The 14,838-nt window shown below is 39.0% G+C and overlaps 1 protein-coding gene across 1 annotated transcript; it reads left to right on the top strand.

The window, feature by feature from the left end:
* The first annotated feature begins 1,099 nt into the window (after nucleotides 1–1,099).
* On the top strand, nucleotides 1,100–14,386 carry LOC147170975 (sodium channel regulatory subunit beta-4-like). Its single transcript, XM_086080847.1, has 5 exons — nucleotides 1,100–1,368; nucleotides 7,760–7,935; nucleotides 8,022–8,241; nucleotides 8,334–8,463; nucleotides 9,831–14,386. Exons 1-5 carry the CDS (start codon nucleotides 1,308–1,310, stop codon nucleotides 9,922–9,924), a joined length of 681 nt encoding a protein of 226 aa, XP_085936973.1. The 5' UTR covers nucleotides 1,100–1,307; the 3' UTR covers nucleotides 9,925–14,386.
* The last annotated feature ends 452 nt before the right edge of the window (nucleotides 14,387–14,838 follow it).

Here is a 14,838-nt window from a genome sequence, read left to right as displayed (position 1 = left end):
CCAGTCTTAGGTATATCATGCCTATTGGCCAGCTAGACTTCAACTCACCCTCATGAGAACAAGCTATATAGAAAATGAATAGATTGATGTAAATGAATCTGATACCGACAGTTTCTTATTTTAATGTCCAGCAGGCCCATTTCTTTCAATGCTTGACCTTGGATGTTCTACTGCCATCTGTTCGGGTTAACCGTGATATTAACACAGATCAAGATGTCTGTCTTGCCATTGAACAAGGTCAGATGGTGCCAGTGCAAGATAGCGGGAGGCAGCGCAAAATAAAAGACACATGGAAGTGAGACAGGCAAGATGCAGCAAAGAGGACATTGAGTGGTGGTCATGTGGCGTGACTGAAGCAAAGCACTCATTTTGTCTCCAACTCTCACAAAGTAAGGCTGACTCAGCCAAATTGTCCCGAATTGCCATGTGTGTGTGTGTACGTGGCATTGGTAATCACCTTCACCTCTTTAACGCGCACACTAAGCCAACCCTCCCGCCTTCTTTCTCTCTCTCTTTCTCTCTTTCTCTCTTTCTCTCTTTCTCTCTCTCTCTCTCTCTCTCTCTCTCTCTCTCTCTCTCTCTCTCTCTCTCTCTCTCTCTCTCTCTCTCTCTCTCTCTCTCTCTCTCTCTCTCTCTCTCTCTCTCGCTCGCTCTCTCTCTCTCTCTCTTTCTCTCTCTCTCTCATCCCCTCTCTCGTCCCCTCTCTCCCTCTGCAGTATCTCCCGCACTCATTTCTCTCTTGGCCGGCCGGGGAGACACTCGCTTTCTGCTTCTCTGCCTGGCTGCTCTGCACCAGCATCCCTTTTTGTGCCTTTTTCTCCCATGCTGCATCCAGCACTCCTCCAGCCTGCGCCTCCCGTCTGTGTGGCTTGCTGGCTGGTGCGCTTCCCTGACAGATTCCACCGTTGCCAGAGTGTTGAGGCTGTCTGACACCACAGCACGTCGCCAAACAGCTTCTGTGCTGCCTTCTTTTTTTTTTTTTCAAATTTGCTTGCTGGATTACCACTGAGACTGCTGACAGAAGACGGGGGGAGAGAGAGAGAAAGAGAGAGAGAGAGAGGGGGGAAGACGGGGACACAAACAGGGGCAGGGGTGCCGTATTCTCAAGCCTGGACAGAACTCCTTACGCTTCCTTCCTGGGACAGAAGGGGGGAAAGGGAGGGACTGAAATCCGGACCACCTTGTTCCAAAGCAATATAAGAGAGCCACATTTTGGTTTACCTAAAGTCAACTGTGACAGGACAGGTACTGGTACAAAATTCTGAATTGGGAAACACTCAAGGAATCAGACAAATATAAGCGGTGTCATGGCGTCATTGGAAAACACCAGCTGGAGTGTGCCAGGACTGCTGCTTGTATTGCTGCTGGGTGAGTTGCACACTCTCTCTACCTTAAACTGCCGTGTGTTGGTGGTGTAAAGTCTTTTACTTTCTCTGTGTCAGACTAATTGCATGCAAGGTGGGTGGCTCATTGCCAACATCGTAAATCCATACCCCCAAGTCCAAACATTAGGTCTTATTCACTTCATCCTTCTAAGTGAAGCCTTAGAATTCGCCTCCCACACCTTTTAGGTGCAAACATGCTGACATCACATGTGAGGTGTTCGTATCCCGGTCCATTGCTTTACCTTTATAGGATGATTGGAATTAGTACAATTATGCCAAAGAAATGGACGGATGTCTTGATGGATACCGTCCTGCATCTTGTCTTCCCCTCACACATATGAAGATTTTTGCTTGTAAATTTGAACACGTTTTTGTAGTATTTTTTGAATGTGCAATCATTTACAAATCAAATAGAGATGAATAAACCTAACCATCGGGCAGAAATATTGCTAAATCAATGTCCATTCTGAATCTCAGTAGCCTGAGTTCCCATACCTCTGAAAGGCAACTGTGGAGGCGCAACATTTTATTTGAGCCATTCCTGATCTCGGTGTTCCAGCTCCAGGCTTGTCAGAAAGACCTGGCTTTAGCGCTAACTCTCGTTTTTCATGCAGGAGTGAGCAGACACTCTTTATTTGTGGAGCCAATTTTATTTATCATCTGCGCAACTTGCACACAGCAGCAACGCTCCTTCTCGCGCTAGTGCCGTCTCTCTTCTTCTTCCTTGCTTGCCCCTGAACTACTTTTCTTGTCTTACAAGAGTAGCTAGCTTGCGTTTGTCTACTTGGGCCCCTCTTTGAGGCAGGTGTGCGTATGATGATTAGCTAAAAAGCCGGGACCTATTAACTGCGTCTCCAACAGCATTGTAGTATTACAAAGTAGTAATGGGGTCCTTTGGACACAGTACTTCCATGTTTGGTATTAAGGTGGCACATGAACTCCTGGTCAGCACGTAAACACTAACTGTAGGGCTTTATTTTTATAGACTGGCACACGCGTGCTTGGCATAAGAGCTGTCACGTCTTCATTTTATTTTATTTTATTTGTAATTTTCTTTTTATTGGGGAAATATGCAAGAGCAGTACAATCATTTTTAATGTTAATTTACAGTATTAATCCTTTCTTCTTTTATACAAAATCTACCAAGATGCAAAATAACAGAAAAAAAAAAAGGTAAAATTAAAAATTTAAAAAATAATGAAAACACAATAATAATAAAAATGCTTACTTAACATACAAATTGAGACGGTAAAATGTCATACAACCACAATCAAGTTTGAAAATCTATACATGACAGGGTGACAAAAACTTTCCATTTTGACCAAATTTGGTCAAATTCAGCTTTTTGTGATCTCAGGCAGTCGGTCAATTTTTCCATTTTATACAGTTCAGAAATGATTCCAATACACTCCTCCTGAGTTGGAGCCAACGGGTTCAGCCACCTTCTGGTAATAGTCTTTTTGCTAGCTGCTAAAAGGAGTTGTAGTAATGCCATTCTTGCAATTCAACAGCTGAGTCTGACCAAAGTATAGGGTTTCAAAAGTCAGGGGTTATTGTGGTCCAAACGCCCTGTTCAACATGTTTTGTATTCCCTTCCAGTATGGCACCAAAACTGGGCATCCCCAAAATACATGAAAGTGATTTGCATCCTTTGTGCCACACTGCCTCCAACAGGATGTATCAGCATTTCTGCTATTGTCCAACCTGTAAATGTGCATTTCTGAATAAAGTAATTCCTCATTTGTAGATATCTAAAGAAGTCATTTTTCTCCAGGCCGTATTTCTCTTGTAAAATTTGGAAGCTATGTAGTGTGTTTTTCTCAGTAAATGACAGATATGTTGTTTTTTGTCAAGGATTTGAATGTTACATCCTTCCTATTCAGGGGAAAGTCAGTGTCGTATACACACCACCTGAAAAGATTGGGCATGTTATGGATATTACTGTCTTTAATTACTTTCTGCCATGCGTTTAATGTAAAACTTATCCATGGGTTTTGTAACTCTAGAACATTTTCAGACAGGGTATATATGTCTTTGTAATTAGGATTACACCAATTTAGTAGGGGGGCTAGCTGTGCAGCTAAAAAAATGTTTCCTTAAACATGGTAGTGCCATCCACCCCTTTTCCTTCCTTAGTTGTAGAACACTATATCTGATGCGTGGCCTTTCCCCTTGCCGTATAAATCGGGAAATCAATTTATCCCATTCTTTCAAATATTTATCATTCGCTTCCAACGGAAGTGTTCTGAAGATGTACAGTAAACAGGGAAGGATATTAATTTTTATTGCGTTTACTCTTGAGATAAAATTGAAGAATGGAAAAAGATTCCATCTGTGGATGTCTTCTCTTATGTTTAAGGATAATGGTTCAAAATTGGCACTTGATAATTTAGTAAGGTCCTTTTGTTAATACCATCTCCAATTATTTCAATGACTTTGCTTCCCAGTTTAGTGCATACCTTCCTCTCAGCCACTCTGGGAACTGAAAAGTTTTGTGTTTTTGATATGTTGAGTTTGTATCCCGAAAGTCTCCAATAGTCTAAAAGTAAGGTTCAGGCTCCTCTAAGTAAACCAGGATGTAATCAGCGAACAGCGCCACCCTCTGTTCCAACCATGCAATTGTAATACCTCTAACAAGGTTACTCTGCCTTATCAGTTGGCCTAAGGACTCAATAAACAAAACAAACAAAAGGGGAGACAGAGGACAGCCTTGCCGTGTTCCTCTCTCCAAAATGAATGAGTTTGATAGGTCTCCATTAATTTTAATTGAGGCCGTGGGTCTATCGTATAGTGATTGAATTATTTTAATAAAATTAGTTTGAAAGCCTAATTTCCCCATCACCTTGTATAAAAATCTCCATCTCACCGAGTCGAAAGCCTTTTCCGCGTCTATCCCCACCATCGTTGATTTATTTTGGTCTCTGGCACATCTTCATTTTCATGCTGGGTTAAGTCTAGTTTTTTGTGTTTTGGAATTTGGCAGACTGTGTACCTCACAATTTGGTGACAGAAAGTAGACTAGGCCATAATACATTCAGACCAACAGCGGCGGGGGCGTGCTGGAACGCTTCCGTCGCTAGCGTTTCATCACATAGAGTGTTTTGGAACGATGCCGCTCATTCGTGCATTCGCACATAACGGAGAGGAGGAGGCATGTCGTTACTACTAATACTGCAGAGCACTTTAGCAAGTCAACAAAAGTGAGCACCGCCAAGCATTATTTTCTTCAGCAGCACTTTTTTTTTTTCCTTTTTAAGTACATGTTTACTTCTTCTTAATCCGGCGGCCAGTGGTAGCGCTAAATAGCTTTAGCTAATGCATGCTAAACACTATTGCTACCTTGGTACAGTTCAACAGCAAGTAAATACGCTTACCAGCACTCAGTATGCTGTTTACCATTCGGTCAAGGCTGGCTGTGTTGTTGGGCTCTGGGTGACCACAGACAGGACGCCGTGTGTGACGTGGCCCGTACTGATTGGCTGCCGTGAGACGAAGCGCAAAGAAAGTTCAGATTATTCAACTCTGGCAAAAAGGCGAAAGTGCGGATTTCCGCCTCTCCGTGCCACCTCCTACCGCTCCCAACACACCCTTTCACACCGTTCCGCGCAAAGTACATTGACTATGTTAAGTTATTAACATTGTTTTTCAGTTTCAATTTATATTTTAGCCGTTTTGGATTTAGTTATAGCTGTGGAGCTCAATGAATGGGATTGTCTATTGTATCTGTCTCACACTCCTGAGAAAATAAGGGAGTGTATGTGTCTGATAATTTGCACCCTTTTTTTTGGGTCATGGCATTTTTTGAAAACAATTTCCTCCCGTGTTAAGGCGGGACCTTCACTTGTAAGTTTAATTTGTTCCGTGACCAAGCTTGTAACTCGTGAACCAAATCAATATTTCCCATCGAAATGAACTGAGATTCCATCTATCCATATTCCGCCCAGAAACCCCCAGATTTTTTTGTTACACATTTTTAATCAATAAAAATAGTCATCTGTATTGTATTAAAAAAAAAAAGTACCGAGTACAAAACCATAACAAAACATAATAAATTTTTAAGAAATAAACACTACATTAGAACAAACTGAAAATCACATAATCAAATGTGTGCCTGAGGTGTGTGCCTTTAAAAGGCGTGACCTAGTAAGCGACATCAGGTGGTTGGTTAGTCTCTATGAACATCTGGACGTCGACTTCTAAGTCAAGCTACGACTGAATTAAGGTGAAGGAGTGACTTATGTTAGGCCACGCAATGTTTGTGCAACTTTAGTCACTTTTTTTTTTCCTTTCCAAAGGATTCAACAAATATTCATATAGAGTATGTTGATTTTACGAGCTTGAAGTGCCAGCCCCTCCCTGTCCTTGCATAGGTACAGTATTCTTTCCCATATCCCCAAACATGCAAGTTAAGTTTTTGAAAGACTTGAAATGGTCAAAATTGTGATGAGCCCTGCAGCGCGCACTGAATGGAAATGCTAACCCAGGCATTCAAAGCCTTTCCCATCCTAGAAATATTTCAAATCCTTAAGTGGTCATTGATAACACTAACTACCGGTCGATCAATCTAAAAATACACAAGCACCTTGCAGCGTCCTTTTCCTATCTCGTGCTAACATCCGTGCAGGATGCATTCTCTGAACAATAAGGCGTGCAAACTAAAAGTGAGCAGAGCTCCAAGATAAGTAGAAGTCCATTAACAGAGAAAAGATCCAGAGTGAGAAAAGAATAAAGTGGACCCGAACAGCTCACATTGCTATAGAAGACGAGTGAATGCAGGCAGGAGATAAAAATACCCACTAGTCGAAGTCAAGATGAAAGGGTAAGATCAGGAGGCAGAATTAGAACCAAACAACAACCACGAAGACATGAGCTGACACATGGTGTGATAGCAAACACATTTGCTTTTACACACAAAAAGACTATATATATTTAGACACAAGAAAATATTTGACAGGAGATGGATTTTGTGATACTATAAAAAGTGCAGTTTTACTGTATTTTTTTCTGTGGGTGGAACAGGAAGAGAAATAGGGACTAATCATCATCTCTGAAACACCAATTTACAGGCGTAAAGTCAAGTGCATGTGTTAATCCCAGTTTGCGCAAAGTGCAATGTGATCCTGTGATGGTCAGTGTAGAGAGGACAGCATGTATAAATAGGACTCAAATGAAGGCAGACGCCAGAGTAATACTGTCAGGATTACTGTGGCTGTCATTGAATAAAGACACGTCGTTGGATCGATGCACAGAAATCCAACAATACTAAAGTGGAAGTCAACCTTAAACATTCCTTGACAATAATATGTTTTATGTGACCTCACTAGTCTAAACATGACATTATTAGATTTGGGGAATATGAGTTATGCAGCAAAATCCAGCCTTTTTTTTTTCATCTCAAGGGGCGGCCATTTTGCCACTTGCTGTCGACTGAAGATGACATCACAGTTGCTCAGGCAATGACCAATCGCAGTTTACCTGTTTTCTGAAGCTGGGCTGTGATTGGTTGTTACCTGATATCTGAGCAACTGTAATGTCATTTTTTTGCAAGTGGCAAGTGGCAAAATGGCCGCCTCCTGATATTGATAAAAACTGTTGGATTTTGCTGCGTAACTCATAATCCACTAAATCCACTAACGCAACACAATTATGTCATTTATGGCCTAAAGTATAATGAAATAATGATGGTATTTTCTCAACTCACAAATTTGTTTATTCAGTGTAAAATCTTGACCTTTTGTGTAAAAACAAAAAAACATAAAAAACTTGTATTTGGTAAAGATGGATGCACAACTTTCTGCCATCTAGTCTATATACCTGTCAAAATCAAAGCCAAAATGTTCTTTACAGTGATATGTTCTATTCAGTCCCACTAATCTAAAAACTGTATTTTGATTAATATTGTGTTTGTGGAATATGAATAAAGCAGCAAAATACAGCTGTTTTTAATCATCTCAGGGGGCGGCCATTTTGCCACTTGCTGTCGACTGAAAGTGACATCATAGTTGCTAGGACCAATCACGGCTCAGCTTGTGAACATCAAATGACCAAACTCAGAAAACAGGTGAGCCGTAATTGGTCGTTAACTGAGCCCTGAGCAACTGTGATGTCATTTTCAGTTGACAGCAAGTGGCAAAATGGAGATGATTTAAAATCAGCTAAGATAGTGAAAAAACAGGTGCTTTCTGCTGCTGCTCAGTTCATATTCCACAAACACAATAATAATCTGAATGCCATGTTTACACGAGTAGGGGTGAAGAGAACATATTGCAAAGAACATTTTGGGGTTGACTTCCTCCTTAAGTAAAATCTGATGATGATCCTGATGATCTCTCATGGCTCACTCCATCTGCCTTGTGTGCTCCAAACTCCCGCAGTCTTTGATTCAGACGTGCTGCACGTTCGTGGACTGGAGGTGACAACAGGAAAAGTGTCAACACTGGAGGCAATGAATGGCTCCACTGTACTGTTACCATGCAAGTACCACTCCTGCATTGGCATATACAGGCTCTACTTCAGCTGGCATTATAACAACAATGGCACTATGGAAAAGGTACGGGCCTCGCAAGCATCGCCACATTGGTCAAATCTTTATTGTCAGCTCTGTGCTGCGTAACCGAGGCATGTTTTCTTGTGTAGTTATGCGACGGGGTGGTTCCTAGCGAAGGTGTGGAGCCCAAGGTGAAAGTGGAACACCAGCGAATAGAGTTCGTAGGCTCTTCCAAACACGAGAATATTTCAGTCCTGCTGTGGAACATCACCTTTGAAGATGAGGGGGAGTACACCTGTTTTGCAAGAAATCCAAAAGAGAAGGACCGCAACCACAGCGCTATCTACACTCTCAGAGTGGTGGATCAAAGTATGCACCATATTGACATATAGCATCCTGTATTGTACTGTTGCATTTTCCGTACGACCTCTCACCAAATGTCTCTTTGTCCACACTTTCAGTGAGGGAGGTTGACAATACGTTAACCGTCATCATTGTCTCTGTGTCGGGCGGAGTCATTGGCTTAGCTATCATTGTTATGGTGATAAAGGCCTTGGTGGTCCAATTCCTGATGAAGGATGATGAGAAGAAGTAAGTTGTCTCATCACAGCAATTGTGACACTATTCTAAACTTGTTGTAGGCCTGTCAATGAGGAAAAACTCACATGATATCAAGTTAAGTTAAAGGTTTTACGGGCCCACAATTCACAAAAATTAGCAATATAGCCTGTTATATGTTACACAGTCTCTACCACGGCTACAGCCACCTCTCTGAGCAGGAAAGGGTGGGGTATGGGGAGAAGTGGCAGTAAAACAGGCCAAATCCCATAAATTCCATAGACTGGTTTACTTCTAAATTGTCCTAAACTCAAAACAAATGTTCCCATGGCAACGTAAAGTGCTCCAAAGTGCAGCAAAATATATTTGTTTTTATCCATCGCAGGAGGTGGCCATTTTGTTACTTACTGTCAACCGAAAATGACATCACAGTGGCTCAGGGCTCAGGTAACAACCAATCACGGCTCACCTGTTTTCTGAAGCTGAGCTGTGTTGGTCGTTACCTGAGCCCTGAGCAGCTGTGATGTCATTATCAGTTGACAGTAAGTAACAAAATGGCTACCTCCTGTGATGGACAAAAAATGGGTGGATTTTGCTGCTCAACTCATATTTCACAAACATAATATTAATGAGAATGCCATATTAAGACTAGTGGGAACATATACAACGTATTATCGAAATAATGTTTTGGGGTTGACTTCCCTGTTAAGAAATTGTGGCTTGTTGTATAATAAAAACCATATCCATACTAAATGTCCACTTCTCTCTGTTACCACATGTGCGAATTACAAGTTGTGTTTAGTATGGTATATATTAACTCATTCACTGCAATAAATTCATAAAAAAAATAAAAGATAATTAAAAATAAGGGGCGACAGGCGATTAAATTTTTTTAGCGTAATTAATCGCATGACTTCACTAGTTAACTCACATTTAATCACACATTTTATATCTGTTCTAAATGTACAATTAAAAAAATCTAGGTTTTCATACTCTTGTTAACAAAAGTGGGGAAAAAAATTTAACTAATAGAAATAGTCTATATGAATTTTTGACGTTTATAGCCGTCAATGGCAATGAATGAATTAAAAAAATAAAATAAAACATAATTACAAATTTGGGGCGATTAAAATTTGTAATGATAATTAATCGTATGACTTCACTAGTTAAATCACAATTAATCACACATTTTATATCTGTTCTAAATGTACAATTAAAAAAATCTAGGTTTTCATACTCTTGTTAACAAAAGTAATAAAAATAGTTCAAATGAATTTTTGACTTCTATAGCCGTCAATGGCAGTGAATGAGTTAAAATGTATTGATGTGAATCAGTAATAATGATAGTTTTCATTGTTGCTTCTGTATGCTAATCTTTTGGTTTCTCCTTCGCCCTGCAGCAAAGATTGCCTGGTTAACGCCTCAGGGAACGACAATACCGAAAATGGACTTACAGGAGCCAAAGCTGACAACAAAGGAACACCAAAGGCATGAGCAAAAATGCAGCGAATGTATGTTTGTATATATGCTCCAACAAAATGTACACTATCAATGAATGGACTGTCGTATATCGTTGCTAAATAGTACACCATGCAAATGCACAGTTAAATCATTGCTTGAATTTTAAGAAGGCTGGGTCACGCTTGTCTACATTGCAGCCCATTTGTTGCAGTGTTCACCGTCTGTACCATCAAAACTCTACAACCTTCAAAGTTCATGAGTAGTTCTCTATGCTATGGGTATTGAACTTGATCAATATACTGCATATTCTCTTACCTGATCAGTCTAGCGCTAATATGAACGTGAACAATAATCAAACAGAGGAAAGATGTTCTCTTTGATAATGTGCGCCGTCTCCTTATCTATGAGTGCGTTCGGAAATACACACCGAACGTGCTCAGCTCCACTTTGACCGTTCGGAGACTCAGAGCATTTTTTAAAGTGTAGTTCGGTTATTCAGAGTGTCACAGAGAAAGGAATGCCGGAGTGCACTCATGGCACAGTATGGTTAACTCTTCTCTATAGCTTGGTAAAAAAGAAAAAGAAAAATGACATTCAGTCAATTTTTCACATTTTGGGGGGTGTTTGGATTTTTTTTAGGGGTCCTTCCGCGTCTCTAAAAATGAACTAGACACGCCTATCCTGCAAGCATTTTATGAGTGGCTACAGACTAGCTGACAAGGCTTCCTAAGGCAAACGAATGGTCCACTTCTCAGTTTTTTATGATATTTTTGTTTGCGCTTTAGATTAGAAAACAGCTGTGCCTGTTCTGCTTCTCCCGTTGACAGGAGGATTCATTCGCAAAATATTGTTTTTTTTTGCCAAGTACTCAATTCGAATCCTCATTCAAGACAATCCCGAGACTAGCCAGCTCCCTAAAGAGAATGAAATTAATCACGCTGCTTCTGACTTGTCAATTGATTTTTTTAAGCATGCATGCGTGCATTTTGGAAAGCCGTGTATGTTGTCTACAGCGCAGCAGGAACATTTGTGTGAAGTCATGAGGTTGCAAATAACCCTACATACATTGTATTGGTAAACCGTGGTTATCATTATGGAATAATGATGTTACAGTATATTGCAAAACTAAAATCATCATCATTTTGAGGGGGAGGGAATACGATACCTGCATTAAGTGACACTTCAGTATAAGTTACAAATCAATGAAACTTTCTTGGCACCTCAACACCATCATCAGTATGAACAGTTAAATGTGAGTGAGTGTGAACTAACCCCAACTAAAATCTCATCTTTTTTGTTAGTAATAAATAGAAAATGATATTATCCATTTATTATGTGGCAGGTCTCAGACTGCTGTGACGTTGACTTGTTAAAATTCCATCTTAACTGCCATATTATTATATTTTACAAATTAATTAATGACTTTATTCACATTACATTGCATCTTTTTTTTAATAGACATTCTTTATTTATGGTAACTTTATCTTTCAAAATTGCAACTTCATTCTAGTAATTTTATGACTTTATTGTTACAGTTGGTGATTTTACAAAGTATTACTTTTCTTCTCATTATGTCACAACTTTTTTCTGGCTAGTGTTGCCCTAATGTTCATTCATAGTAAAGTAAGGCTGGGAGCGTCCGCAACATAAGATATCAGGTTTTTTTTGTGTTTTTTTTTTACAAAAAATTATATTAAATGTCACATAACTGCATTCCAAAATAAATAGAAAGGGATAGATTTATTACCATCTTGATATTAGCCGCTCCACCTTGTGCCCTCTATGCAACTCTACCAGACGTTATTTGAGAAGTTGGCGCACACGACATGCCACACACCCTCACACATATTTGGGATTGATGGAACAGCTGAGTTACACACACACACACACACACGCACACACATTTAAGTGATCACATACCAGAGAGTGGTGCACAGGCCTTGCACACAAATAATACAGCACTTTACCACTGTTTGGAGTGGCTGCACAAATCATCCTTATTTTATGATAAAACAATTAGAAAACAATCCAAAAATCAGAACATTAAATTTGTTGTATTTCATTTGAGTATGTGTCAAGGGCCATGCGTTTGCTTTATTGTTCACATTTTTCACTCCGGCCAGCCAGCCGCTTTCTTATTTATGTTATGTACTTTGCATTTTCCTTCTTGCTTTCAATGGAAGCAATAATACAGATATTGTTATGCAATAATATGTTAAAGGACACTTTAGAAAAGTGTCGGGACACGAGGCCTGTCGAAGGCACTGTCCATTGTGGTAAAGCGTCTTAGTGGGCCGATACATTGAATATACATTATTTATATTTGACATATCTGCACTGAATCCCATTCATACTGATTACTATTTTTATTGGATTACAGTAAGACCTTCCAAGTCCGTATAAACTTGTGATTAATCATTTTAATTGAGAACACACAACCCTGCAATGAATGTGGTTAGTTACATACAGCACTATAGATATCTAACAAGCAATGTAATCAACTTAAAGTAAACATTGCCTTATTCTAGCAGTGACAACTTTGTCTCATTGAATGTATCTGGCAGTGAATGTCAAAATGCGAAATCATCAAATATAGCGTTCTCACACTTTTCATAGATGCTATTGAACAAACGTATTGAAACATAACTATTCATTTTATCTAATCTAATTTCTTCCAAAATATATATTTCCATTATATTTTCACCAAATTTGTAATAAGGATCCAAATTATAAATTTGACCGTAACAAGTCTAATTGAATTCATTTCCTTCACCATGACAGATTTCTTCACAAAAATGAAGATGCCATTTGTACGTAGCAGCTGATAAATCACTTCATTGTTCTAATTAGTGTGGTTTTGCACAGTGTTGTTATTATTAGTGTGTGATTTGACTGATGACTCATGAAAGTACACACACGCAACATATGTGATAAGAGTACAAACATCCCAAAAGAGGCAGCATGGTGGAGTTGAATATTTGTCATACCTCAAACATAATGCGCACAAAAACTATTAAGTCTGTTTGTTGGACACATTTTTGTTACTGATTTTTGTGTTGTGGGGGGGAAAGCCAATTTGGTTGTCTGTTGTGACCTCATATCAAAGTTGTAGCAACATTTTGTATGGGTGCACAGCACATTCTCAGTAGTGCTGCTCATCCCACAGATGCGTTGCGCTTTACAAATGGGGCGTCACTTAAAAGGGAAATAAATAGACTTTTCGATTGTATAATATATACTGGCAAGATGTTATAACAGAGAAATGTATGATGATTTATTACTAGAAGGCCAATGTTTACATCTACCCAAAAAATAGTCACATTGAATGATGTCATGTGTGGAGACATGATTATTAATATTTAATGATGTCATATGACAACGCAACTCCCTCACCTTTGTCCCTTTACTTGTTCTCAAAAGACACGACTCATCATCAGCTGACTGTGTACAACCACTGCTGCAGTACTAACTATAATATACTGTATAATATCCATATAGTCAAGTTGGCATGAGAGGCCTGTTGTCTCCGCTCAATTAGTTCATCAATTAAATGTGTACATAATAGAGACAAAATATTGCATAAGGCAGAAAATTGTGTTTTCACAGTACCGGTATATATACTTGGCTATAATACAAGTGTAACAACGCATTATACATACTGTACTTGTACTGCAAGCGATATGAATTACTTTTGTAGCTCTTTTTGCCAGATTGTTTACTGTCACATGTCTGTGCCACATATTTTATCAATGTTTGTACTAAATTTTAAGGTCATTAGGGAAAGGGACCACAAGGATATAATAAAACAAAAAATACTTCAAATTGACAGCAGAAGCCATGCCATTGAATAGTGTAACTATTAGGGCAAAATAATTTAGTTTAAAAAAAAAAAAAAAGGGGATTGACCACTATGTTTTATTACAATAAATGGTTTAAACTGCCACAGCAGCTGGAGCTCATACTGCCAGTACAGGAGTCTCATGTCTGCCACAATATTACACCGACACATTTTAAATATACATCAAATGTATTGAAATGGTCACTGTAACAACTGCTACTGATTTTTAACACTCTACATGTACGTCATCATTGACCTCACTGCCAAATCTGCTGCCACATTCCAGGAATTTTAACAATTTAAGAGAGAATGGGGGGGGGGACTTCTGGTATCTCCTTCCTTTACAATGACTGTATAACATTTTGATTAAGATATCAAAGACTGCTAAAGTCACGCTCTGTTTAAACACAAAATATAGAATTCTTAAATGTTGCTGCAATTGTTTGTATTTTACTTCCAACTATACTGTCTTATTCATATACTGTCACCACCGTCACATGCAACCCAAGATTCCCTAGATTAATGTTCCTCTGAATGTCAATCTATGTGTCTCTCTGTAATCATGCATTTGATGCTCACCTCATGACTATGCACTTATAACTTGACTTGTTAAGGAAATATAATTATGTAAATAAAACAATTGTAATTGCCAGAGAACTCTGATGTGTTATTGCCCATTTCTGAAACAGTACAACTTACTCATTGTGAGTAGATCTGTTTTCTATTTTGGATGAATTATTATTCTTTAATCTTTTTAGAAAGGGGAAGTTAAAAATGAAAGTTAAAAAAACTAACAGATGCGATCATATGGATGCCCTAGTAAGCAATCACATTTAAACAAAAGGGAGTTAGCACACACCTGCCACCTATGTAAGTGGTTAACCCCAAATTACATTTTAGTATGCACAGATACAGTTTACAACATTGTGTTGTGTGAGCAAGGGGTCCTGTCAATCATTGGCCCTCAGAAACGTTATCACAATTTGGATTTTGATATAGGACTTTTAAGTACAGATTATTTTTTCCTTTGTAAAAGACTTGCTACAGCCTATATTTACTACATAGGTTCACAAATTTCAAACAAAAACTTCCATGCAGATGCTGACAGA

The sequence above is a fragment of the Leptonotus elevatus genome, chromosome 7, assembly GCF_054856555.1.
Source record: "Leptonotus elevatus isolate MCC_2025b chromosome 7, RoL_Lele_1.0, whole genome shotgun sequence".
In the NCBI taxonomy this organism is placed as follows: Eukaryota; Metazoa; Chordata; class Actinopteri; order Syngnathiformes; family Syngnathidae; genus Leptonotus; species Leptonotus elevatus.
The sequence above is the reverse complement of the archived record's forward strand: the minus strand, read 5'-3'. Positions and strand labels throughout refer to the sequence as shown.